We start from the raw sequence: 24548 nt of genomic DNA, 5'->3' as shown, positions 1-24548 counted from the left end.
TTACATATGAAACCTAGGAGGACAGTCTCATAATTGGGTGCTAGTTCTATATGTGAAATTACTCAAAAATAGTTTTTTGTGGATTAATAATAGTTTTCCATTTAAATAATGATTCAATTTATTGATCTATTTGATGTGTTATTTTCAATATATTAAATTTTTACTGAAAGCCATTTGCAAGTGATTTGTTATAGCAGAGTAAATTTTAAGTTAAACATAAGGGTATTTTGTCAATTTAAGCACTATCTTAGGGTGAGTATTAATTAGACAGACGTAACACAATAATAGTTAAGTTTTATACGTAAAGCGTTTAATTTATTATTATCGTTGTGAGTCATTTCCAAAGTATACGTTTTAGTTTATATGATTCCTCAAATGTGTCACAGCTCCTAAAAATTAGGCTATTAACACATGCATCATATAGTGCAGGATTCTAGCTAGATAAAGTTAAGATTAATTATGCTTTTCCGATTACCTCATCCTACTTCTTTTTTTTGTAGTAACATCAAATATACACTACAAATTTAATGTTTAACTAGTTTGGTAAATTAAATTACATATGATCAATAATTAATCATATAAATGTGGTTCACTTGATTAACTCAAAAACAGTTCATCAATATTACTTTCTTTCCTTTGCTTGAATTCAGGCATCATTAGACTTAAAACTTAAACATTGAAAAACAAATTTGTGATAAAAAAAAGGATTAAATCTAGAACAAAGTCAATTAAAATTTGTGAACAATCTTAATTAAAGTTTTATCTATCCCCTTCATCAATATACATACACCATGCTCTTTGTGATCTTCAAATTCACGTGACGATACAAATTAAGTTAATTACACAAGTACTATTAAGGGGGAAAAGAGAGGAGTTTGGTTCCTATTTCTCTTATTCACCCAATATATAAATCATGTGATGCATACAATTTGTTCCTTATCCCTTTGACTTTTTCATTGAGATTTTGTATTGATCAAAATTGGTTAAATGATCCAAATTCTACACAATCTAATATCAATAGTTGGCTAACGGATTATTTTCGAAATAGTATGTGTTTTCTATACATCTATTCTGCCGAAAACAGTATTACTAATTAAATCATTAATATATTTAGGATTTTGATAGTTAGTGAAATAATAAAATACTAATAACAATTCCTATATATAGAAAACGAGTTTGGACGTATAGAATGAAAATATTTTTTCCAATCAACTTTTGTCGATAAGCTTATGTTGTAAGACTTGTGTAGGAGACAGCATGTTGTCGATAAGCTAATGTTTTATATTCAACTCCTTATAACAAGTTCTGTTCTATGTTTTAAAGAAAAGTGAATAATTTGCTTTTAAATATATCTTTGATTAATTTGGTTCTTCCTTTCTTGAATTGAGTAATTATTTCTTTCAATCATCCATTTTCTCTTTTTTTCCAACATGGATATCCTACGCAAGTGTCCAAGAAAAGTGCGATCACAGACATAATATGAATTGCTTTTTCTAGGTATATTGTGCTAAGTGTGACTCTCTAAACCCTTTATTCACGAGTTGATTTGACCACAAAGTTGAGTATGGCTAATTTGCTACTACTACTATTTTCTTCTTCTTTGTAATATGTCGACCATATTAATTTATTTATAGGAGACTGCCTATTATATAAGTACATTAATTCTTTTTTAGAAGTAGGATACAAAATCATATCATATTGGGTTTGCAAGATTGTATTTCAAGATTAAATATATAGTGTGTTTGGTTAATGAGATTCAATCCCATAACTCAATCTAGATGGATAATCATAGAATAATTAGTTATAGCTAATCCCCTCAAACTAAAATAATCTCACAAACTTAATCCTAAATTATATCTTGGTAGTAATATTTTATCTAGAAAATCGAACACCGCCTTATATATTCACATCTTGAATTAGCTAAATATCATAAAATATTCTAATTATTCGAACCACAACTAAATTTAGTACTGTACAAATGAAATCATATTCATGAAAATGAAAATATTGATGGGACTTGATCCAAAAACATCGTACTAAGGTGACAAATATATAGTGTCTTTTACACACTCGATCCCTCCGTTCCCAGGAAGATGATCATGTGATTTTATGCAAATTAATTTATGTGTTGAGTGGAGAGAATAAAGTAAGAGAGAGAGAAAGTAGATGTTTTTTTTTTCTATTTTTAGTAATGGATCATCTTGGTTGAGACAAATAAAATAAGAAAGTGAGTCATCTTTAGTGTGCGGAGGGAGTAATTTGATGAAAACCTAAAACGCAATGCACTGTGAATTTTCATTTATGTATTACAAAGTTATTCAAATATTTTTATGCGATTACACATTTCAATGGTTTTCTGCCAATATATCTCGTAATTACAACATAAAACTTAAATATCATAGTTTATCCTCAGATATTGATAACTACATAATCTACATTTGATATTCTTCTGCCAATATTATGATCTTCACTATATAATCAGACACTGTAGTATGAAATTATTCAGCTACGGAAAAATAAAATAAGGAGTACAATACAAAAATTGTGCATACTATATTGAAATGATGAATTAAGACAGAAGGGCAATAACGGAAAAAGAACCCATTTTTTCGCGGGTCTATAAAAATGCGACGAGCGACTCCGGCGCCATTTCAAACCAAAATTTCCTCAATCACTGGAACGTCACCTCTCTCTTTCCTTCTCTCTCTTACTACATTCACACATTTGTCAAAAAACACACGCGATTGAACACCTCACTTGCAACAGATAGACGATGCAGCCAGCGCAGTAAAATTATTTCTCGAAATCGATTTTAATGAATTCAGGTTCGTGTTTATCTGTGACTGTGTGTTTGTGCGCATCTCACCACACATTTATACGCTTATCGTACAATAGACACGTATCTATCCTCTCACACAAATCCTGAAGGTTTGTTGAATGCAAAATCTGCACATAGCTCTGATTTTTTTTTTCTTTTTTTGGCTTCTGCAATTTCGCATGAATCAAGGCATGGTCGTCGAATCATATAATGGCGGTTAGGTTTTGGAAACGTAATTTAGAAGAAAAAAAATAGGTGTAGCGGTGGCGAGATTTCTACGTGCATCGAGACTCGAATTAATACTTATTTTTAAAAAAAAATTCTGAATATTTTGTAGCACAAAACGACAAGGCGTATCACAAGAGTAATTGATAATCGAAGATCGGTCTGCTTCTGTCATGTTCCTTATGATTTGAATCACACTTTTTAGCTATTATTTTACCACTTGATTTGATTTATCTATTATCTAAATATTGTCAATGATGTTCTATTACTTGTTGGAATTCCTTGTAATCGACGTGAAATTTATGTTAACGATGCTATCCAAAATGATTATGACTCGAAATGCACATGAAACAGATGACGATGCGTCTTTAATTAGTTGACACAATCTTTTTCGGATCACTTTCCTTGGAATTTTAAGCGTGATTCATGTTTTTGACAGTTAGTTCTTGCTTTTTTCGACATGTTAAGCTAATAAGGGTGATTAATCTGGAATATTAGGAAATTTAGGTAACCATGCTTCTCTAAGGGGTGTCATGAATGATGAAGTGTGTGGTAATTTAGTTCAGTTTAATTCTTTATTTAATATATCATCTACTATTTCTCAACCATTATGTTATTCGGCATGTGCTGCCTAAACTTTATCATCACTTTTCTTGCTCACCTTCATGGTCATGTTCTACTATGTGTAAGAAATACACTAATATAGTGTGAATTGTAGCTGAAGTTTCCAGAGATAATATTTCATGAGGAATGGACCATGTTACTTTTCATTGACCTTTCCTAGGATTTAGGCTTTATTGTCTTGAATATCAAGACTGTTGAGCTTAAATACTGAAGTACGTACAACTTCATACATGAATGAGCAGTTTGTTAATTTTCCTTATTTGATTTTCATTAGATGGACCCTATTCTTGAGTGAACCAGACATGAATTCTGGCTATGGTTAAAGGTGGCAAGAAGTAAAATTTAGTCTTTGAATGCTGCATCAGATGGAACTGTTTTCTTTGCACAGGCTGATTCTTAAATTCTAACATGCTGTCGTGTTTTGGTTTATGCTCGTTGGTAATTTCAGGTATTTTAATGTATTGAGATAGCGTTTTGGTCTTTGCTTTTTGGTGGTTTTGCTGCAAAATGGCTTCAAACACGACTGTAACATGCTTACCGCCGATGAAGGCCACCTCCAATGGGGTCTTCCAAGGGGATAATCCTGTCCACCACGCACTTCCTCTCTTGATTATACAGATATGCATTGTGCTGGCGTTGACCCGATTACTAGCATTTCTTCTCCGGCCGCTAAGGCAGCCACGTGTCATTGCTGAGATTGTTGTAAGTTGTTTTTTTTTTCCTTTGGTCTGTTTTATTCCTCTCCCAGCCATATTAAATTACCAGTGCATATGATGTATGCTAGATGACTTTAGTTTGGTCTGTTCTAGCTGTACTGATGTCTATTATCCTTTCATCTTTTTTATTTTCCTTCAGTTTTTGTTCTGTTACATTATATGAATACTCCCAGCTTTCTTACTTTTATGTCCATTGATTGGACAACGGACGCAGTTGCAAGATCAACATATGAAGTTAAATGTTATATGTTTCAAGTCTTTATAAGTTCTCCTAGAATTCCATTTCTATGGGAGAGTGGGACCAATCTTTGGGTTTCTGCAAGTTCAATGACTTCAAAGAGAATGATGTTTTCCTTTCTTTTAAATTGTTCACCCATTTGTGGCTATTTTTTTTAATTCACTCTGTATCTGTAAGTTCTTCTATTGTTCTGGAATTCTATCTTGAATTGTTTTTATTTCTTACAAATGCATGGACAATATACGTATGTTTAGCGTTGACTAGAGCTTGTGATTTCTTCCAAGAGCAATATCTAAATCCTTACTGCTAAAAAAAATGCACATGCCATTTTATTATACTCTTTCATATGAGGAACTCTTCATTACCGTTTAAGTTTCCACAAGAAAGTTGATTTACTAATATTTTGGTAGGGAGGCGTTCTACTTGGTCCTTCGGCTTTGGGACGCAACCATAAATATCTTCATGCGATTTTCCCACCTAGAAGCCTCACAGTTTTGGATACTCTTGCCAACCTGGGCCTCTTATTCTTCCTGTTCCTCGTAGGCCTTGAATTGGATCCAAAGTCTCTTCGACAGACAGGAAAGAAAGCCTTAAGCATTGCTCTAGCAGGAATCAGTCTCCCATTTGGTTTAGGAGTTGGGGCGTCATTTGTGCTCAGGGCTACTATTTCCCAAGGTGTGAGTCAAGGACCATTCTTGATTTTCATGGGAGTAGCTCTTTCAATTACTGCATTTCCTGTTTTGGCTCGTATTTTGGCTGAACTTAAGCTATTGACTACAAATGTTGGTAGAATAGCCATGTCAGCTGCTGCAGTCAACGATGTGGCTGCATGGATTCTTCTTGCTCTTGCTGTTGCCTTATCAGGCACAGGCCGCTCTCCACTTGTTTCCTTATGGGTCTTCTTATGTGGGTTTGGTTTCATACTGTCATGCGTGATTGTTTGCCCTGTTGTTTTCAAATGGGTTGCTAGACGCTGTCCTGAAGGTGAGCCAGTTGACGAGATATATATCTGTGCTACACTTGGTGCTGTTTTGGCTGCTGGTCTCGTCACTGATATCATTGGGATTCATGCACTTTTTGGTGCCTTTGTTATGGGCGTTCTTGTTCCAAAGGAGGGAGCATTTGCAGGAGCCCTTGTGGAAAAAGTAGAGGACATCGTCTCTGGCCTATTTCTTCCTTTGTACTTTGTATCAAGTGGATTAAAGACAAATGTAGCGACCATTCAAGGGGCTCAATCTTGGGGTCTTCTTGCTCTAGTCATATTTACTGCCTGTTTTGGGAAGATTTTTGGCACTGTTTTGGTCTCTCTCTGCTGCAAGGTTCGGTTTAGAGAGGCGCTAACACTAGGTTTCTTGATGAACACTAAAGGTTTGGTGGAGCTTATCGTCCTTAACATCGGGAAAGACCGCGGGGTGAGTTTCTAATGACATATATTTATTTGCTATCACTATGAACTTGCTCAGTATTTGATCTTACAAATGATCTTTTGTCTTTTTAGGTTCTGAATGATCAGACTTTTGCGATTATGGTTCTCATGGCGTTATTCACTACATTCATAACGACGCCAGTTGTCGTGGCCATATATAAGCCAGCTGAAATGGCTAAATTGGAATACAAATACAGAACAATTCAAAGGAAGGAACCTGACACTCAGCTCAGAATGTTTATCTGCTTTCATAGCACAAGAAATATTCCAACATTGATTAATCTGATGGAGGTTTCGCGTGGTACTGGGAAGAAAGGAGGGCTTCGCATCTACGCAATGCACCTAATGGAGCTGTCTGAAAGATCATCGGCGATTCTGATGGTGCACAAGGCAAGAAACAACGGGTTGCCATTTTGGAACAAGGTGAACTCTGATACAAACCAAGTTGTGGTTGCTTTCGATGCATTCCATCACCTCAGCCAGGTTTCCATACGACCAACAACCGCGATCTCGCCCTTTTCTAGCATGCACGAGGACATTTGCACCAGCGCCGAGAGGAAGATGGCTGCAATAATAATCCTCCCATTCCATAAGCACCAGAGAGTCGATGGACACTTTGAGACAACACGAGCTGACTTCAGGCATGTCAACCGCAGGGTTCTTGAGCACGCACCGTGCTCTGTTGGCATATTGGTGGATAGAGGGCTTGGAGGGCCGTCGCACATTTCTGCAAGCAACGTTAACTACACTGTGACAGCATTCTTCTTTGGAGGCCACGACGACCGTGAAGCCCTATCTTATGGGGCGCTCATGGCTGAGCACACCGGCATTCGATTGAATGCAGTTCGTTTCATCGTGGACTCCAAGCTCATACCGGATAGCCTTACTTTGGATGTGAAGGATGAGTCTGCTGTTGAGGACACATCAGACGAAGAGTTTCTTGCAGAGTTCAAGCAGAGAGTCTTGGCAGATGGTTCGATAAAATACGAAGAGGTTGGGGTAGGCAGTGATGCAGACATAGTTGGTACAATCTTCAAATACAACCGCAGTAATCTGTTCATCATCGGACGAATGCCAGAGTGTCGTCTAGTTGCAGCGTTTGACAAGAAGAGTGAATGTCCTGAACTGGGACCGGTGGGGAACTTGCTGATCTCACCGCAGTTTAAGACCACAGCGTCAGTGCTGGTGGTGCAGCAGTACCGGGGGCAGCTGATGGGAGACTCACTGGCGTCGTTGAAGGAGGAGAATACGTCTGATACGGAAGCAGAGGAGGCTGCGTCACAGGAGTCGCGTTGATCTGTAGTTTTGGTGCTGAGTTTGAGCCTGTTTGAGGTAATGATAGCATATATATAAAACAGGTATTTCGTTGAAATAATCTTTCATTCCTGACCTTTTATCTGTTATGCTTTTAATATAAGTCTGATGTTGCTGAAATAATAGCTGCATGTATTAAGAGTCAGATGATAGTAAATGTAAATGCTCAACTGACTATGATTATCTCAAGAGAATTGCATATCCCCAAAAAGTAGTTGTTTGGGTTCATTGTTTATCTATAATATGTTGGTGAAGTGAGGTTATTTTGTTCTTTATATTCTAAGGGCATTTACTGCTGCAAATTAGCCTAACTGATTTATTTTTTACTAAAATTGATTGAGATTTTGAATCATCTTCAAGCTCTTGATGATTTACCAGTTTGAGGAAATTTGCTCTGACTGATTCACATCTAACTGAAAAGTGTGTTATTCAATCACTACTACTACTACATTCCATTAGCTCTTTTCTAGCATTATAATATTTCGAGTATTAACTTTCCCCATGAAAATCCATAAAAGCAAGTGCTGAAGGGGTGATTTAATTGGTAAAGTATGCAATATGATAATAAAAAAAGAATACGAATTTAAGTTGTAATGGTACTGTCTTGTTCTTGTAGGTATGTGGGGCTATAGGTTTTAGAAAAGTATATCAAGGTTGAAAATTAAAATTGATTGAGGAATTTTGTAGAACATTACAAAATGAGTAGGAGGATGGAGATTTATATAGATAGTCGAGATAGGAACAAGAAATTTCCAAAAGGAAATGGAGTAGTATTTTCTTCATCTTTTATCATGCAAGTGGAAGACTTAATTGGATATGAATTCTGCACGTAAAGCTAACATTATTTACTTCGCCTGTTCCGAAACTGCCGGTTAACTGCCGGTTAACGAGAACTGAATCCGTGACCAGACCGGTTTCGAATTTTAACACAATTCACAAAATTTTTAAAATTATTCGTCTTAATTTAAAATCTTTCTTTAAACATAAAAGTAACAAATTAATAACGAGTTGTGGCTAATAGAAAAAGAAAGAAAATTAATTTTCATTGATATCGATTTGATAACGAAAGTTATTAAATTGCAAAGTTAGTAAATTATAAAAGACTAAAAAATATATAGCCACTAAAACTTTAAAGCAAAAAATAAGGACTAGTACTGAATTTAACATGCTCATTTTTCATTCATGATTCAATTGTTGCGATACTAAAAATTTGTTCAAAGGTGACAATGGAAGCGAAAACTGCAAAAGTAGGAGAATGTTTTATTCAATTGGATCTCAATCAAATAGAATCACAATCTAATCACAAAAACGTACGAGATTGTTTAATCCGTATTTCAGATTAGAAACTCAAATAAGTAAATCATAAATGTTTCATTGAATCTTCATTACATATATATATGGACGTACTTATCGATCTTATAAATAAACTAACAATGGTTTAGAGTGTCTTCTGCTATTAACTTCTTGCTGTTTTCTGATTAGTTAGGTGAACTAAATTGGCAGGAATATATGCATGGTTTCCAAAATTATAACCAAATTAAAATAACTCATGGTACAAATTATGTGAAAATTTAATTTTATACTAGTACGTAACTTTATGTGAAAACTTAATAGTATGACAAATGAAAAAATAACATTAACTCTTTTTCTCTACCGAATTGGTGAAGCGGTGGATTTTATAATGAAAACATCATGAATTAGAATTATCGATTTTTTTTTGTGAGATTTATTTAGCCAAGGTGCACCGTGCACATCTATAAAGTTTAGTAGTATAAATAACACCTTTCATTTTTATTATAAATATTTATAAAATAGTGAAATTAATAATAGTTCGATACGGTGGATATTCATGTTTAAATTTTACTTCAGGTTCTCCACCTAATTGGCTACAAATAACATAACGTTGTCATAATTATACTACCTGGTCCACGTAAAATAGATTAATTTTTATCATTTTGGGACCAAAATTAGACTAATTCAACGTATACAAACTTTTAAATAAATACTAACCTTAGACCATGTTTATCGGTGGGGGTGGTCGATCTCCACCTCATTTTGCAATTTAAAAAAAAGAATTGAAATGGTGGTTTGCCTCTCTCTTCGGCATGGTCCGTTGGTTGCCAACCATAGACCAGGCGGTCTCTCAAATGTGTTGATGAATCATCCAATGAGATTGTGCCACATGACACAATTTCATTGGTTGATACTCCCTCCGTCCCACTTTAGTAGTCCTGATTTACCATTTAAGAGTCTCGGTTAAAATATTTCATAATTAGTAATAGGTCCCACATTCCACACACCTTTTTCCATTCATATTTTATTATAAAACTAATATATAAAAGTAGGACCCACATTCCACTATCTTTTTTTTACCAACTTTCCTTTATATTTCTTAAAACCCGTGCCGAAATTAACCGGGACTCCTAAAGTGGGACGGATGGAGTATTATTTTTTTTTCAAATTGATTTATCTTTTATATATTATATTAAAAAATTATAAAAATTTTACCAAAATTCATAATTTTTTATCCTCTATAAATAGAGATCACATTTGCTATAGTTTTGCACAAAAAAATCTTATCCTTTCTCCTCATATAATCCTTCTTATTTGGTATAATTTCTTATTTTGTAGACTTCTTTGTTGTTCATCATAGATGATGACGAGAATAACATATGCTCAGATTCTCAAAATTTTTATTCGACCCAAAATTTCAATCCTTCCCGAATTTTCGATCCTTCTCAGGATTATTTCCCTAACTTTGATGTTCTTATAATTTTTAATTTATCATTTATTATGTTTTTTTATAATTTTTATTATGCAATAATAAATATTTTATTTAATAATATTATTGTTAAAAAATAATATAAAAATAATACTCCCTCCGTTCCTCTACAGTTGAGGCGGAACTTTTGGGCACGGAGTCTAAGAAAATGATGTTTAGTAGATTAAGTAGAATAAAGTAGAAAAAGTAGTTGGACTTTTTGACTTTGAATTTCATTATTCATTTGAACTTTTTATTTAAAGTAAACACTAAATGCACAACAAATTCAAATTTATAAATTGGTTATTCTTTTGTTAATTAACCAAATCTGCCCAAATTTAGATGATGAATTTTCGAGAGAGAGAGCAGTGAACACATATGCTAGAGAGTAGAGTAGAAAGCAAATTCTTTTTATTCATCCATTGGTACTGTAACAATGTGTTAAATTTACAAAGGGGGGGAATTAAAATGAATGTGGCGCCACTTACACAGTAGGTGCACTTCACATTAATTGCACTCAATTTACAATGCAGAGAATTCAAAAGGAGCTGTATTAGTAAATTCAATTTACAAAGGGGGGAAAGCTGGCGCCACTTAGTGTATTCACTGCTATAAATACTCTTCCACCAACTTCAAACATTAAATAGCTCAACCAACAAATGGAGTAAATGCTTTCCTTGGCTGTTGAAGTCTTTTAAATGCTCATAAATGGGGCACCAAGAGTATTCCTCAGAATTCAAGAACCAAGTGGTCCAATTCATCATCGGAAGGTGTGTGGGCGGTGTACCTCCTCGTGGCACACTTAAGGAAGCACAACTGAAGTTTACAATCTCCCGGCAAACCTGTACAAGGTGGTGGAATGCTGCAAAGAAACAGCAACAACGAGGAACATCAGTTCAACTGGTAAGTGTCAAAAAAGTGCGGCATTACCCCAAAAGGCTGCAATTGGATGTTGATCTGTTAAAGAGTTTGCATTTCTCCAAAAGGTGCAACCTCTTGAGTGTGGCAGTGGGTTTAGGTTGTTCAAAAACAACCGTATGGAGGTGGGTTAAGGATGGCCTGATTATACCACACACATCAGCCATTAAACCCAACTTAACAGCTGCAAACAAGCTGTTACGGCTGAGATTTACAGTTGAATCATTAGAATTTGACAGAATCCTCAACAAAATCAGATTCATGAATATGCACAACACTATACATATTGATGAAAAGTGGTTCTACATGACAAAAGGAACTCAGAGATTCTATCTTGCTCCAGGAGAGCAAGAACCTCATAGAACATGTAAAAATAAGAAGTTCATATCCAAAATAATGTTCATGTGTGCAGTTTGTAGACCATTGTTTGGTGTTCATGGTGAAGTGTTGTTTGATGGAAAAATTGGAATTTCAGAGAAGCTGCACAACAAAGTGGGTTCTCAATCTCAATTGTGCAACAACCACCTAACTCACCTGACACCAATGTGAATGACTTGGGTTGGTTCAGAGCAATACAGTCACTACAAACTCAGACTGCATGCAATAATGTGGATGACTTAGTGAATGCAGTTGAGAAATCATTCCATGAATTACAACCAGAGACTTTGGATAATGTTTTCCTAAGTCTTCAAGGCTGTTACATGGAAATTATAAAAGTCCATGGTCAGAACATATACAAGCTGCCTCACATGGGGAAAGCACATTTAAGGAGGACAAATCAGCTTCCACTGAATCTAGAAGTTCCAGTGGAACTGGTTATGGAAGCAGTAGCTTATCTGAGAGACCAGGGGAGCAATCATGGATTGGAGTCAATATCCCAAGCCTTAGGATTATGAAGGTATAAAAGAAGCACATGGTGTTTTTTTGGATAGACTGTCAATGTGCATGAATGATGCATTTATTGAAGGAAGGTGAATGCACATATCATGCCATTTTTTGTGTTTTGAAATGACTGTCACTATGCAACAATTGATGCATTTTGTGTTTTGTAAAAGGATGTAAATGCTGCAACAATGATGCATTTTGTGTTTTGTAAAAGGATGTAAATGCTGCAACAATGATGCATTTTGTATTTAGTAACCCCAATCACAATCAGCCAACATATCATGAATGCACATATCACCAACAAATTCACTACATCAGCAACCCCAATCACAATCAGCCACCAAAGTCACAACATCACCAACAAATTCATAATCATCAGCAACCCCAATCACAATCACCAACATCAGCAACCCCAATCACAATCACCAACATCAACAATGACATACACTAACAGCCCATCATACAATAATCACAGATCATAGATCACTATTTGAAATCAATTCTGTTAAATGAAGCATTAGAAAGATCTCACCCATATCAGGAATTAATGCATTTCTCCCACAACGCCTTTCCAGCCTCGGTGACGCAATATCTCCTTACAAACTCTTCATCCGACATAGAGGTGGCATCGCCTTCATCACCAGCCTTGCATTTCTCCCACAATGCCTTGCCAGCCTCAGTGACGCAATATCTCCGTTTAAATTCTTCATCCGACATAGAGGTGGCATCGCATTCACCCCCGTATAGGACTCCACTCGAGGAGGCGCCGCCTTCACCGCCAGCAATGTATCTGGTCAGGGTGGCGCCCCCTTCACCGCCAATTACGCCTCCAGTTGGCGGAGAGTCGCCAACGCTGCCAGCGGGCTCGCCTATGGAGGAACGGCAGATGTTCCACCATAGATGGTGAATTAACCCTTAATCATCTCGAGATCTACGACGAGATCCGGCCGAAATATGACCTTTAACACGCGATGCTGCGGGAATACGACCTCTTCCCCGAGATCCGGCCGAAATACGACCTCTACCACGCGACGCTGCGGGAATACGAATGATGCGAGGGTTAATCCAACCGTCTCCATCGGCGAGGGGGCTGCGTGGCTGTCTCCGATCGTCTGCCTTGGCGATGTGCGACCGATGCATTGTTTGGGGTCGGCGAACAACCCTGAATCGACGACGCGTGAGATGAGAGAGAAGAGTACAATCGACGTTGTGAGTGAGAATAGGAGGGTGGAACCTTGATTTGGTGTTCGAATTTCAGAGGGAGCACCGGATTTTAGATCTAGGGTTTCCAGATGAAAGAGATGAAGAAGAGAGAAGGGGGAGCGTTTTTTGTTCAAGAGAGATAGGGGAATGCGGCGTGTGATAGGGAGAATTAGGGTTGGGGAGTGTTTTTTTAATTGTGTAATTAACTTAATTAATTGTGATAAGGGGTGTTAATTAAACCAGCTAAATCACCATTAAATATGCTGATTTTTTCCATTTTTAGAAACGACTCAACTATGGAGGAACTTCCCGAAATGGAAAAACGACTCAACTATAGAGGAACGGAGGGAGTATATAATGGTATGGTTGGGTGATCATTGATAAATCATGAAATTATACGTGGTTGAGTTGGATGAATATTAATAATGTGGAAGATGCCGTGGAAGAGATAAAAATGAATTAAATATTAAAAAAATGGATGGTTGAGTTGAGTGGTTGCTGATAAAATAGTCTTACATATCATTCTAAATATGGACCACATAAACCACTAACACTACTTCAATCACTTTCTCTCTCTTACTTTACTAATTACATATTAAAACTCGTGTCATTTAAAATTTTGTCTTTTGTGGACGGATGTAGTATATAAAATCAGAATTAATAAACTGACGTCGGAATAAAGCATCTAATAGAATCTAAATTTGATGAAATGAGTGTATATTGGGAAAATAGAGTTGCATTTCTTTCACCACCGGAGAAGAGTAAAATCGAATGCCGATCATACCCTAATACAGAAAATTAACAGATGGACTGGGACATATGTAACGTATCTAAGAAATATGATGTTGACATATGGTCAGGAAGTACATTGATTTGAATAAATTATTAGTATTAGAGTTTAAAATAACGTGTCATTGTACTAATTAAAATAAAAAGAGTTTAAATAATTAGGGGGAAAAAATTCATATTCGGCCCAAAACGTATAAAAACAGAAAATTAAGTTCTATAGTTGAGAAGGAAAGAAACCAAGGAGCACAGGAGTACAATAAACGAAGATACTTATAATCAAATATGAATAACATCAAATTGTAAAATAAGATTAAATATCGATTTTAAGATTACAATATTGCACGGTTTGGATTGATGCAACATGCCAATTAATATAGAATCAACTATGGAAATTCTTTAACTCTAGCAAACTTCGACCTAATTCATGTAATTTGTTATAGTAATAATTTATTTAATATTATGATATTGTAAATTCATTACACTGAAATAAGTTTAATGTTATAGTGATCTGATTTTAAAGAAAAATGTATATGTAAGTATCTCTATCAACTATCATTAATATGGATGTTAATTGAGTTAATCCATCGGATTTCATGTCAATACTAATCGGGTTGAAGACCTTATCAGACTAGAAATATCAATCATAATCCTCTAAATTTAGCGGGCTATAATGGAGTAAACTTATTGTTATGAATAAAATAAGAAATGAAAAAAAGGCAAAAAAATACTTATTTTATAGAATTAGTATTGTTTGAGCATCACAAAAAGATGTTTTGAGATGGGTGAGACAATTGAAAAAAAATTTAAAATGCATGTTTGAAAATTTATAATCCAGTAAAAAGTCTAGCCAGAATAGCTCGCACAGCTAGTGTGCAATTTGAATAGGATTGATATGAAACTCAATTAACAGACCAAATTGGCATAACTCTGTAGCCTTATAAATACATATAGCTACTTAAAATAAAATTTGGAACTCTTTGTAATCCAACTTTGTCTATAGTGATTAAGAGAAGCAATTAAGCATCTTCATTAACCCAAAATCCATCTTTCTTTACCTATATATATACAACTAAACACACACACCCTTCCATTAATTTATCACACTCACTCAACATTTCCTTCCTCACTCTCCTCTCTCCAACCCAAGCCAAAACCATCAAACCAAACGCACCCTGCAATAGAATCGTGCTTTACTACCACGACATCCTCTTCAACGCCGCCAACGCCACCTCGGTCATGGTCACCAACCGCTCATCCATCAGCAACTTCAACTTCGGCATGATGGTGGTCTTCGACGGCCGCCTCCTCTCGCCTGCGGTGGCGCGTGCTCAAGGCTTTTATTTATACGACAAGAAGGATATCTTTAGTGCATGATTTGCTTACACTCTTGTCTTCAACTCCACCGACTATAAAGGCACTCTCAACGTCATCGGATCGGACCCGTTTGTCGAGAAGACGAGGGACTTGTCGGTCGTTGGAGGCACCGGAGATTTCTTCATGGTCGTGGCAGTCGCTTCTCAGCCCAGCAAATAGGAGTCTTGTTTTGCCATTTTAGTCTGCCCGCGAATAGGAGTCTCGGTTCACTTTTACCATAAATGATTATAGGGTTTCACTTTCCACTAATTCATTCTATTCACATTTCTTTTAAAACTATAGAAGATATATATACAAGTGAGACTTTTATTTCACCAACTTTTTCCAACTATTTTTCTTATAATTTCTTAAAACACGTGCCACCAAGAAATTAGACATGACGGACGGAGAGAATAACCATAAACATTTGGACACTCAATAACCACATCCTTAGTTGATATTTCCAATGCCTTTAATTTGAAGCTTTAACATAATCTAAAATTTATGGTCAGAGGTCAACTATATTTTTAATATTGGAAGAATATGAAATGCATTTATAATATTATATTTAAATTAATTATTCCATACTAATTAACTACAAATCAATTTAAGTAGTACAAACATAATTTTATTTTAAAATTTAGAAAATTTATAGACAACGATAGTATTATAGTAAAATAAAATCATCAATATCATTATAAATATAATAGTGATAATATTATTATATAAATGATTAAATCTATGAAATAACAATAATTTAAATATATTACAATAAACTTTAATTAAAAATATTAATAAAATATTAAAATATATCTGTTCCAGTACAAGCGAGGCGTTTCTTTTTTCCCGTCGTTTGCGAAGATGATAATAATTAGTTAAAGTGGAGAGAAAGTAAAGTACGAGAGAGAATAATATAGAAGAGAGTCGTATATATATTATTATTATCTTACTTACTTTACTTTATCTCTCGTACTTTACTTTATCTCCACTTTAACTATTTATTATCATTTTTGCAAAACAACGTCCGATTTGAAGCACCTCAATTTTAGTGAGACGGAGGGAATAATATTTACAAACTAATTATAAAATCAACCAATATGGATAAGAATATCAATTCTTATGACAGTTTCTCTTGAAACACTTTTTCTTCAATAAATGTGAGCTGTGGACACATAAACTTTAGCCATCACACCGCACGTGATATGAACTGGAAATCGGCCTTTTATTTACTGCTCTTTAATTTCTTATAAAAATCAATACAAATCATGAAGTCAACCTATTTCAACACCAGAATAAATAAATTTATTATCAATGTAATATTACAGCACAGGCAATTTCGTAAACAGTAGTCAATACAAAATCAACGACTCCTAATTTAGCAAATCCAAATAAACAAATCACCTAATAAATATGTCCGTGTAATAAATCAATCAAGGTCAATATAGTCATTTAACCCAAAAATTCAAGATACTAGCATTCGTACTCTTCATTCACCCACTCCATATTTATTTCTCTTCCTCAACAGTTTGACCTCACACAGTCGTAACATAAAATCCCCAAATTAAAAAAAATGGGTAACTGCAACACCACCACCGCCAACCCCCCGCCCACCGGCGACGGAGGGAAACAACCCGCCATCAACGTGGTCCCCGCCGACGCGCCTCCGCCTCCGCGGTGCCCCCTTCCGACGGGCACAGGGCGCGTGCTCGGCCGCCCGATGGCCGATGTCCACTCCGTCTACGCTTTCGGGCGGGAGCTGGGGCGGGGCCAGTTCGGCGTCACGCACCTCGTGACGCACCGCGCCACGCGCGAGGCCTTCGCGTGCAAGTCAATCGCCACGCGCAAGCTCGCCACCCCCGACGACGTCGCGGACGTCCGGCGAGAGGTGCAGATCATGCACCACCTCACCGGCCACCGCAACATCGTCGAGCTCAAGGAGTGCTTCGAGGATCGGCACAATGTGCATTTGGTGATGGAATTGTGCGCCGGCGGGGAGCTCTTTGATCGGATTATCGCCAAGGGGCATTACTCCGAGCGCGCCGCGGCGGGGCTCTGCCGCCAGATTGTCACCGTGGTGCACGCCTGCCACTCCATGGGGGTTATGCATAGGGATTTGAAGCCGGAGAATTTTTTGCTGTTGAGCAAGGATGAGGATTCGCCGCTCAAGGCCACTGATTTCGGATTATCTGCGTTTTTCAAGCCAGGTAATAACTCGTGGTGGTTGATTAGGATTTTGATTCAAACTAATTTGTTGATTAGTTTGAATTTGAATTTGAAATTTCGAGGACGCGAGAGAAGATGAAACTATTGCATTACATCCCTCTTTTTTTTACTGCCAAAAGATCTAACAATTGAATATGGAAACCTCATATTTGATCTTTGCCCTGCATTGATTCTTAACAAAGAAGTGATGATTTGTACTCACAGATTGTATTTGAATTTAGGAGATTCGTTCAAAGATCTAGTTGGTAGTGCATACTATGTGGCTCCTGAAGTACTGCGTCGAAACTACGGTGCTGAAGCTGATATTTGGAGTGCTGGAGTGATACTGTATATCTTACTCAGTGGTGTTCCACCCTTCTGGGGAGGTAACTAATGAAGGAGAAACCCCTATATTGAATGGGAAGGGAGTAGCTTAGTTCTGGAATTGTTATATTGTTTCAATAAAAAATAGCTTTCCTAAACTTATCCTGCTGTGTCTCAAAGTAGAGGGTATAATTTGGGAATATGCTTTGATTAGTGGTGTGTTTAACATATCTATTGTGATTGATCCTTTTATGTAATAATGCTCGTGTATGTTCTTTTGTTTCCAGAGAATGAGCAGGGAATATTTGATTCTATTTTGCGCGGGCACCTTGATTTTGTTTCGGATCCATGGCCATCAATATCAAGTAGTGCGAAAGACCTTGTGAAGAAGATGCTTATGGCTGACCCTAAAGCCCGGCTAACTGCAATTGAAGTATTAAGTAAGTAAAGTCTTCTAGTAATGCCCAGACATTTGAAATTCGGAAGTGATAATATACTTATGATATTGGTGGCATGGTGCAATGCAATATGGCTTAGTTTTCAGCTAGAGTTTATTTTTGCAACTATTGACTCATAAGAATGAAGCACCCTATTAATTCATGCTAGTGGTTGGTGATACGTATGTGATCTTGATATGTTGGAATATCAATCAAGTAACTTGCAAAATGAAGCCAACCCGTCCAATAGCTAGATGAGCTCTTGTAATGATGTTGATGCACTTGGGTAGCAAAAGGAATTTCTTGATATCTGTCCAACTAAGGCAGAGGATTGACTCTAATCTTTGGTTAACATCTGACTTTATGTTTAAAGTATTGTCGTCAAGACAGTATTAGTAATTTGGCATGAGACGAGATATTCTATCACGTTATTCGACTTTTCCCTTTTGTTTTCGTCTTCTTCTGCACTAGAGCTTTACTATGGATTGGTTGCTCATATTACCACGCCTTCGTGCGAAATCTATATTTGTATGTTGTAGCTCAATTATGCATACAGCATAGTATTTGTGAGCTTGCACTTTTCCTATTTTTAGTATTATTTGATTTTATTATTATTTGTTTTGCCTTCTTGTTTTGAGGGTCAATTGTGGTTTGGCACTCATAAAACAAACTCCATCTGTTGTGAATGTAGATCATCCGTGGATGAGAGAAGATGGGGATGCACCTGATAAGCCTCTGGATATTGCTGTTTTGACTAGAATGAAGCAGTTCCGTGCAATGAACAAACTCAAGAAGTTAGCTCTTAAGGTAAGAACATCCACTACTTGTTTCAATAAAACTATGTGAAGAGACTGACAAGAACTATATTCGTACTATCTCTGGCTTTCCAGGTGATTGCAGAAAATCTTTCTGAAGAAGAAATCATGGGCTTGAAGGAAATGTTCAAATCCATGGATACAGACAACAGTGGAACAATTACATATGAAGAACTCAAAGCTGGTCTACCTAAGCTGGGCACGAAGCTTTCTGAGTCTGAAGTGAGGCAGTATATGGAAGCGGTATCATCTCTTATTCCCATTGTTGTCTCAACTTGTTGCTCTTAGTTTCAGTTAGTACTGCTATTGTGCTGTATTAACTATTACGACTGCTAAATCTAATCCACCTTCCATCACATGGTTGCTTAATATGACAGGGTGTATTCTTTCTACCACTATTTATTTTTCATTGGATTGTACTTTCTAGGCTGATGTTGATGGAAATGGGACAATTGATTACATTGAGTTTATAACGGCTACTATGCACATGAACCGAGTGGAGAGAGAAGACCTTCTGTACAAAGCCTTTGAATTTTTTGACAAGGATAAGAGCGGGTAGAACTCGGTATCACTGCACTCTATGTATTTTTTGAATCTTGTGCTTATTAATGATTGCCTTTGATATCAGGTACATAACCGTGGAAGAATTGGAGCAAGCCTTGAAGCAATACAACATGGGCGATGCTAAAACAATAAAGGAAATCCTTGCAGAAGTAGACACTGATAATGTAAAACATTATTTGCTTATATCTTCGGTGAAATATACGTAGTCTCTAAATATATTGTGAATAACGTGTTACTTTCCGTTCCAGGATGGGAAGATCAACTATGATGAGTTTGTGGCAATGATGAAGAAAGGCAACCCAGACATTGTAGGAACGAGAAGGAGAAAATAGAATAAGCATATGATGTAGACGAGCTTTGTTCTAGTTAGTTTCATTTCGAGCAGAGGCTGGTTCAGCTATTGATTCGTTTCAACTTAAATATGGTGTAGTTCGTGGCCTTTCTCGTGTGTGCTTGATAATCTGTTCGAGGTTGAAGTGCAGTCGTGGAGGCTGCACCTGCAGTTCAGGTACGTGATTTGCTGGTGAAGGCAAATTTATTACTCACATATGACAGATTGCTGATTGCGCAGCTATCTGTAGTGACAAGGTTTTATGCTGTTTAAAGAGAACTTTTTGGGAAAATGATTCCAATCGTCAACCGATTTTTTTATATAATGATATGTTGTTCAGTTGTTGTTTGTATTCTGGAGCAGAGTTGAAGAATATTTTGATTTTTTTTGTTGGATTATATACTTGAATTTAGACTTTTCCAGATATTTATTGAACAAAGAAGTGAAATGTTATTTATTTATGACTAAAGTCCCAAAATGGTCCTTCACGTATTGCGATTTTTTGATTTTGGTCCAAAACATTATCTTTTGAATTATTCGGTCCCTCACATTTGAAAACGGGTCACATTTGGTCTATTTTGAACGGTTCCGTCAAATTTTTGACGGTTTTAATTACCGGATCACTAATTCGTCACTAACACAAACCGAGCTCAACACCGCCCCTTAATGCCCTTTCAAGCAGCAAGCAACGAAGAAATCCATCTTTTCATTGTCGCCGCCGTCGTCTCTCCTCTCCCAAACTAGAATCACTCCGCCGCCGCCGGCGGCCAACCCCGCCCTGTCCAGCGTCAGCGCGAGAGCATTCACGCTCGAATCGTGCTTCGATAGCGTCGTCTTCAACCTCCGTTTTCTCCTGTCGCCGGAGGCTCTCCACAGATCTTCCCGTCGGCGGAGCCGGTGTAGACGATTCCGCCGGAGGAGGCGACGGCGTTCACGGTGTCGGAATGCGTTGAACCGACGGAGTCGATGCAAGCCATATTGGAAGATGTTTTCCACGTTTTGAAGCTCTTATCCCATGAGATTGAGTAGAGCTCGCTGCGATCGCCGTCGACGGCTAGTTCGGAGACGGCGTCGGCGTGCTGGATCCATAAATTCTGCTTGCGGCGGATTTTGACGTAGTTTTTGGCGGATAGGCAGTTGAAATAAATTGGTGATTTTTCAATTTGGGGGAAATTGGAGCTGTCCAAACCCTAATTTTGCAATCCTGGTGCGCGGTGAAGATTTTTCCGCGGTGAAGGCGATTGATTTGGCCCAGCCCGAGCCCGATCCGAACGGTGTTCAGCTCATCGGCGGACATGTTGCGACGGTGTTTAGCTCGTCGTTGATTTGGCAGCGACGGTGTTCAGTTCGTTGGCGGACATGCGGCCGGTGGAGGAGGCGTTGAGGGCGACGTTAGTGGCGGATTTGTGACCCGGTAATTAAAACCGTCAAAAATTTGACGGAACCGTCCAAAAAGGACCAAATGTGACCCTTTTTCAAATGTGAGGGATCGAATAATTCAAAAGATAATGTTTTGGACAAAAATAAAAAAATCGCAATATGTTAAGGGCCATTTTGGGACTTTAGTCTTTATTTATTGATTTTATATCATATGATTCTAATTAACATATAAGAGTATCTCCTTATACCCATAGGTAAATGGGGAGTTAAATTAATATAACTACCATATTTACATTTTTTTCATGAAAAATCATTCTCTAAGGGCAGAGGTATTTGAGAAGGTATTATACTTTTTCCCATTTTGAAGAGGTATCTTTACCTTCCCATCAATGGAGAGGTAAAATCTTATAACTACCATATTTGCTTCTTGTCATGAAAAATTCTTCTCCAAGGGGAAATGTATTTGAGAAGGTATTACACATTATATTTTTTAAAGTATTTTGTATTATTATTTTATTTTTAAAAAATAATTTACCTTTCTATATTCTTTTTTCCTTTGGAATATGTTACTTTTTAAAAAGGTATATTTCACTTTTTAAGAAGGTAAATACATAATATACATTTTCTATATACTTTTGCATCGAAGATGCTCTTTTAAGAAGATAAATACATAATATACCTTTTCTATATACATATTCCATCGGAGATGCTCTAACGAGAGTAGTGACTAATGATCATTTCATCTCTTTACCTACCTGCAAAGTTCGTAAACTATTCATCGGTAAAAATAAGAAATTTAACTGACGAAGTATCAAGTTTAGTACTCCTACAGTCCTACTACATACTGTGTTACATGGTGAAGTGTTAAAATTACTGATATTTAAACCAATAAAAAAATAACTAAGAAAGGTGAATTGGTAAGGGGTACTTAATTATTCAATGAAAAATAATAATGTAAGCAAAAAAAAGGAAAAAAAAAGAATTTGCAAGGGGCATTGATATATCCCGACATATTGATATAAATCATTTACTATTACACTACGGAAATTCTCTAATGTGATAGCGTTGTTTTGTTAGAAAGATCTCTTACGTCATCAATATGATCTTTTATTAATCCTCCTATTATCACAATAATCCTAGTTATGGATTTTGGGTCTTTATTTGTCTGGACTCAACAAAGTATGTATATCCAATTTCCGTTGCAATATGATCATTGCACAAATCATGAATATATATTGTAAAAATAGCAGTATATTAATCAACATATATTATAATCCACGGAGTGGTATAATTCCAACTTCACTATCTCACACCAAGTGTTTTATACAAAAGTTTGTATTGGTCTCGATTGAAACATTTTTTGAAGTGGTGCTATACTATTCCACTGGTTTTGATTTTTGTTAACCTTTAGATATTTTATTCGGTAGCAATTTAACATAATGTAATCAATACTATGTTACTAGCCATGAAAATGATAAGTACACACATCAAAGTAAATAAGTTGATGTCTACGTCGCTTTTTGACTAGCCTTACATCGAAAAAAAAACAAGGTAAAATCATACTACTAGAAATTAGGGGTGTACCAAGGTGAATATAACTTCTTAATGTAAAATACAACACAAATCACAGCCCTTGGATCCTTAAAATGGATAGTTGTGATAAACTACTGTTGGTTCTATTGATTACAAGAGATAAAAGCCGAACGTAATACAACCCAAAAGAAGGAATACAAGAAACGAAACTGAACTGAATTACAATGAAACAAATAAACCGTGAATGTTTAGCCGAGTCGAGGAGGCCTCTTCCCGCAAGACGAGATACGCCCCGGTAGTGCTCTTCGGTTTGGCGTTTCGTCCCCAAAGGTAAAACGACTACGTCTCTTTTGATGCAGCACCGCAATCAGTAGAGCTCCGGCGAACTGGATGGAGGAGAGGGCAGAGCTTCGACAGAAAGACAATGTAGAGAGGGAGAGAGCTTATGATGCAGAGAATGCTTGGAATTGTGTGTCCTAATGCAGTGGTATGGCTAGCCTATTTATAGGCCAAGCCACCATGCAGGGTCAACCGAGCCATGAAGGCTCATCATGGCAGATTCGTAACCGACGTCGGTTACGAGCGTGTGGCAGGCGTGTGCCTTTCGCATGTGGAGCGTGTGTATTTCTCACGTGGCAGCCGTGACTGTGCCTCGCTTGACGACGTGTCAAGCCACTTGGATTGCTGACTCGGCGGTGGTCCAAAAAGAATAGTTTGGGCCAAGCCCCAAGCCCAAAGACCACCCAAAGACCAATTGCCAAGATCCAAGTCCAAGTCCAAGTCCAAGCCCAAGATCGAGATCGAGATCGAGATCGAGATCGGGCCCGTGGCCGCGAGCGCGAGCACGAGCATGAGCATGAGCACGTGCACGAGCACGGGCTCGGGCGGGCGGGCGGCGGCGGCGGCGCGCGCGTGCGCGCGCGTGTGGGCTCTTTCACCCATCTTGGTCCACTATAATTATTGAGTAACATAAAGTCACTTAATTTATACACATTAAAAGATGTGTTAATCCTCCAATGTGGGATAATTAACACTAGTTAATTATTCCCTAAGCTCCAACTCCAAGCTTTAATTAAAAGCTAATTATGCCCAACTTTAATCCACTATTTCTCACTCACCGGAAATCGGATTTGAGAAAGTGAATATACTACATTTATCTACGTAAAATGTAGATCGACGCTATGTCATTTAATTTCACAAAATTAAATGTCTCGTCACATTTATTATTTGGTCAAAATCCATTGACCGGACATATTTAATACCATGATTTCTACAATCCCCAACATGAGTGGAAATAGCCGAATGCATATGCATGCAGACACAAGCTCAACCCTCGAGAGGTATATAAGCATAAGGATAGATAGTTGTTGACTTTGAACCCTCCATAGTCGACACCATCGGATACACAGGCGGCTTAGTAGCGCGATGCTTTGAACTAATCCCCCACGGCGTGCACCGAGACAATGGTGTTAACGCTTAAACACCTCAACCTCATCCGTTCTCACGTTTTGTGTCCATTGCGGTCTTGGACACCACTTTGGATTCATAAGTGCATTTTTTATGAAGCGACCACACTTCGCACTTACATAGGTGATTCTTAGTCAAGTACCTTGCCATACTTGGTCTCTTTGAGAATTCCATTTCTTTGAGATCCTTAAGAACCATTAAAAGTCATAGACTTAGCCTTTACCA

General features: G+C 37.1%; 2 protein-coding genes across 3 annotated transcripts; both read left to right on the top strand.

Annotated features, from left to right (window-relative positions):
- Nucleotides 1–2672: 2672 nt before the first annotated feature.
- Nucleotides 2673–7589, top strand: LOC121768537 (cation/H(+) antiporter 18-like). The gene is made up of 4 exons (XM_042165071.1): nt 2673–2825; nt 4116–4369; nt 5032–6033; nt 6120–7589. The coding sequence occupies exons 2-4, from the start codon at nt 4175–4177 to the stop codon at nt 7341–7343; spliced, it is 2421 nt and encodes an 806-aa protein (XP_042021005.1). The 5' UTR covers nt 2673–2825; nt 4116–4174; the 3' UTR covers nt 7344–7589.
- Nucleotides 7590–16787: 9198 nt separating this feature from the next.
- LOC121768538 (calcium-dependent protein kinase 1-like) lies at nt 16788–20412 on the top strand. 2 transcript variants are annotated; one of them, XM_042165072.1, is made up of 8 exons: nt 16788–17474; nt 17715–17858; nt 18084–18236; nt 18925–19040; nt 19124–19291; nt 19476–19603; nt 19677–19776; nt 19861–20412. In XM_042165072.1, the coding sequence occupies exons 1-8, from the start codon at nt 16841–16843 to the stop codon at nt 19942–19944; spliced, it is 1527 nt and encodes a 508-aa protein (XP_042021006.1). In that variant the 5' UTR covers nt 16788–16840; the 3' UTR covers nt 19945–20412. The 2 variants fall into 2 exon arrangements, with proteins under 2 accessions (XP_042021006.1, XP_042021007.1); XM_042165073.1 differs by lacking the exon at nt 17715–17858.
- Nucleotides 20413–24548: the final 4136 nt, after the last annotated feature.

Source organism: Salvia splendens, chromosome 15 (assembly GCF_004379255.2).
Source record: "Salvia splendens isolate huo1 chromosome 15, SspV2, whole genome shotgun sequence".
Lineage (NCBI taxonomy): Eukaryota > Viridiplantae > Streptophyta > Magnoliopsida > Lamiales > Lamiaceae > Salvia > Salvia splendens.
The sequence above is the reverse complement of the archived record's forward strand: the minus strand, read 5'-3'. Positions and strand labels throughout refer to the sequence as shown.

Bases quoted from the DNA above. Each gene is read 5' to 3' on its own strand.
- LOC121768537 (XM_042165071.1), top strand. From the start codon at position 4,175: ATGGCTTCAAACACGACTGTAACATGCTTACCGCCGATGAAGGCCACC. The intron at 4,370-5,031 runs GTAAGTTGTTTT...ATATTTTGGTAG, and splicing joins GTGTCATTGCTGAGATTGTT to GGAGGCGTTCTACTTGGTCC. The intron at 6,034-6,119 runs GTGAGTTTCTAA...TTGTCTTTTTAG, and splicing joins ACATCGGGAAAGACCGCGGG to GTTCTGAATGATCAGACTTT.
- LOC121768538 (XM_042165072.1), top strand. From the start codon at position 16,841: ATGGGTAACTGCAACACCACCACCGCCAACCCCCCGCCCACCGGCGAC. The intron at 17,475-17,714 runs GTAATAACTCGT...ATTTGAATTTAG, and splicing joins ATCTGCGTTTTTCAAGCCAG to GAGATTCGTTCAAAGATCTA. The intron at 19,604-19,676 runs GTAGAACTCGGT...CTTTGATATCAG, and splicing joins TTTGACAAGGATAAGAGCGG to GTACATAACCGTGGAAGAAT.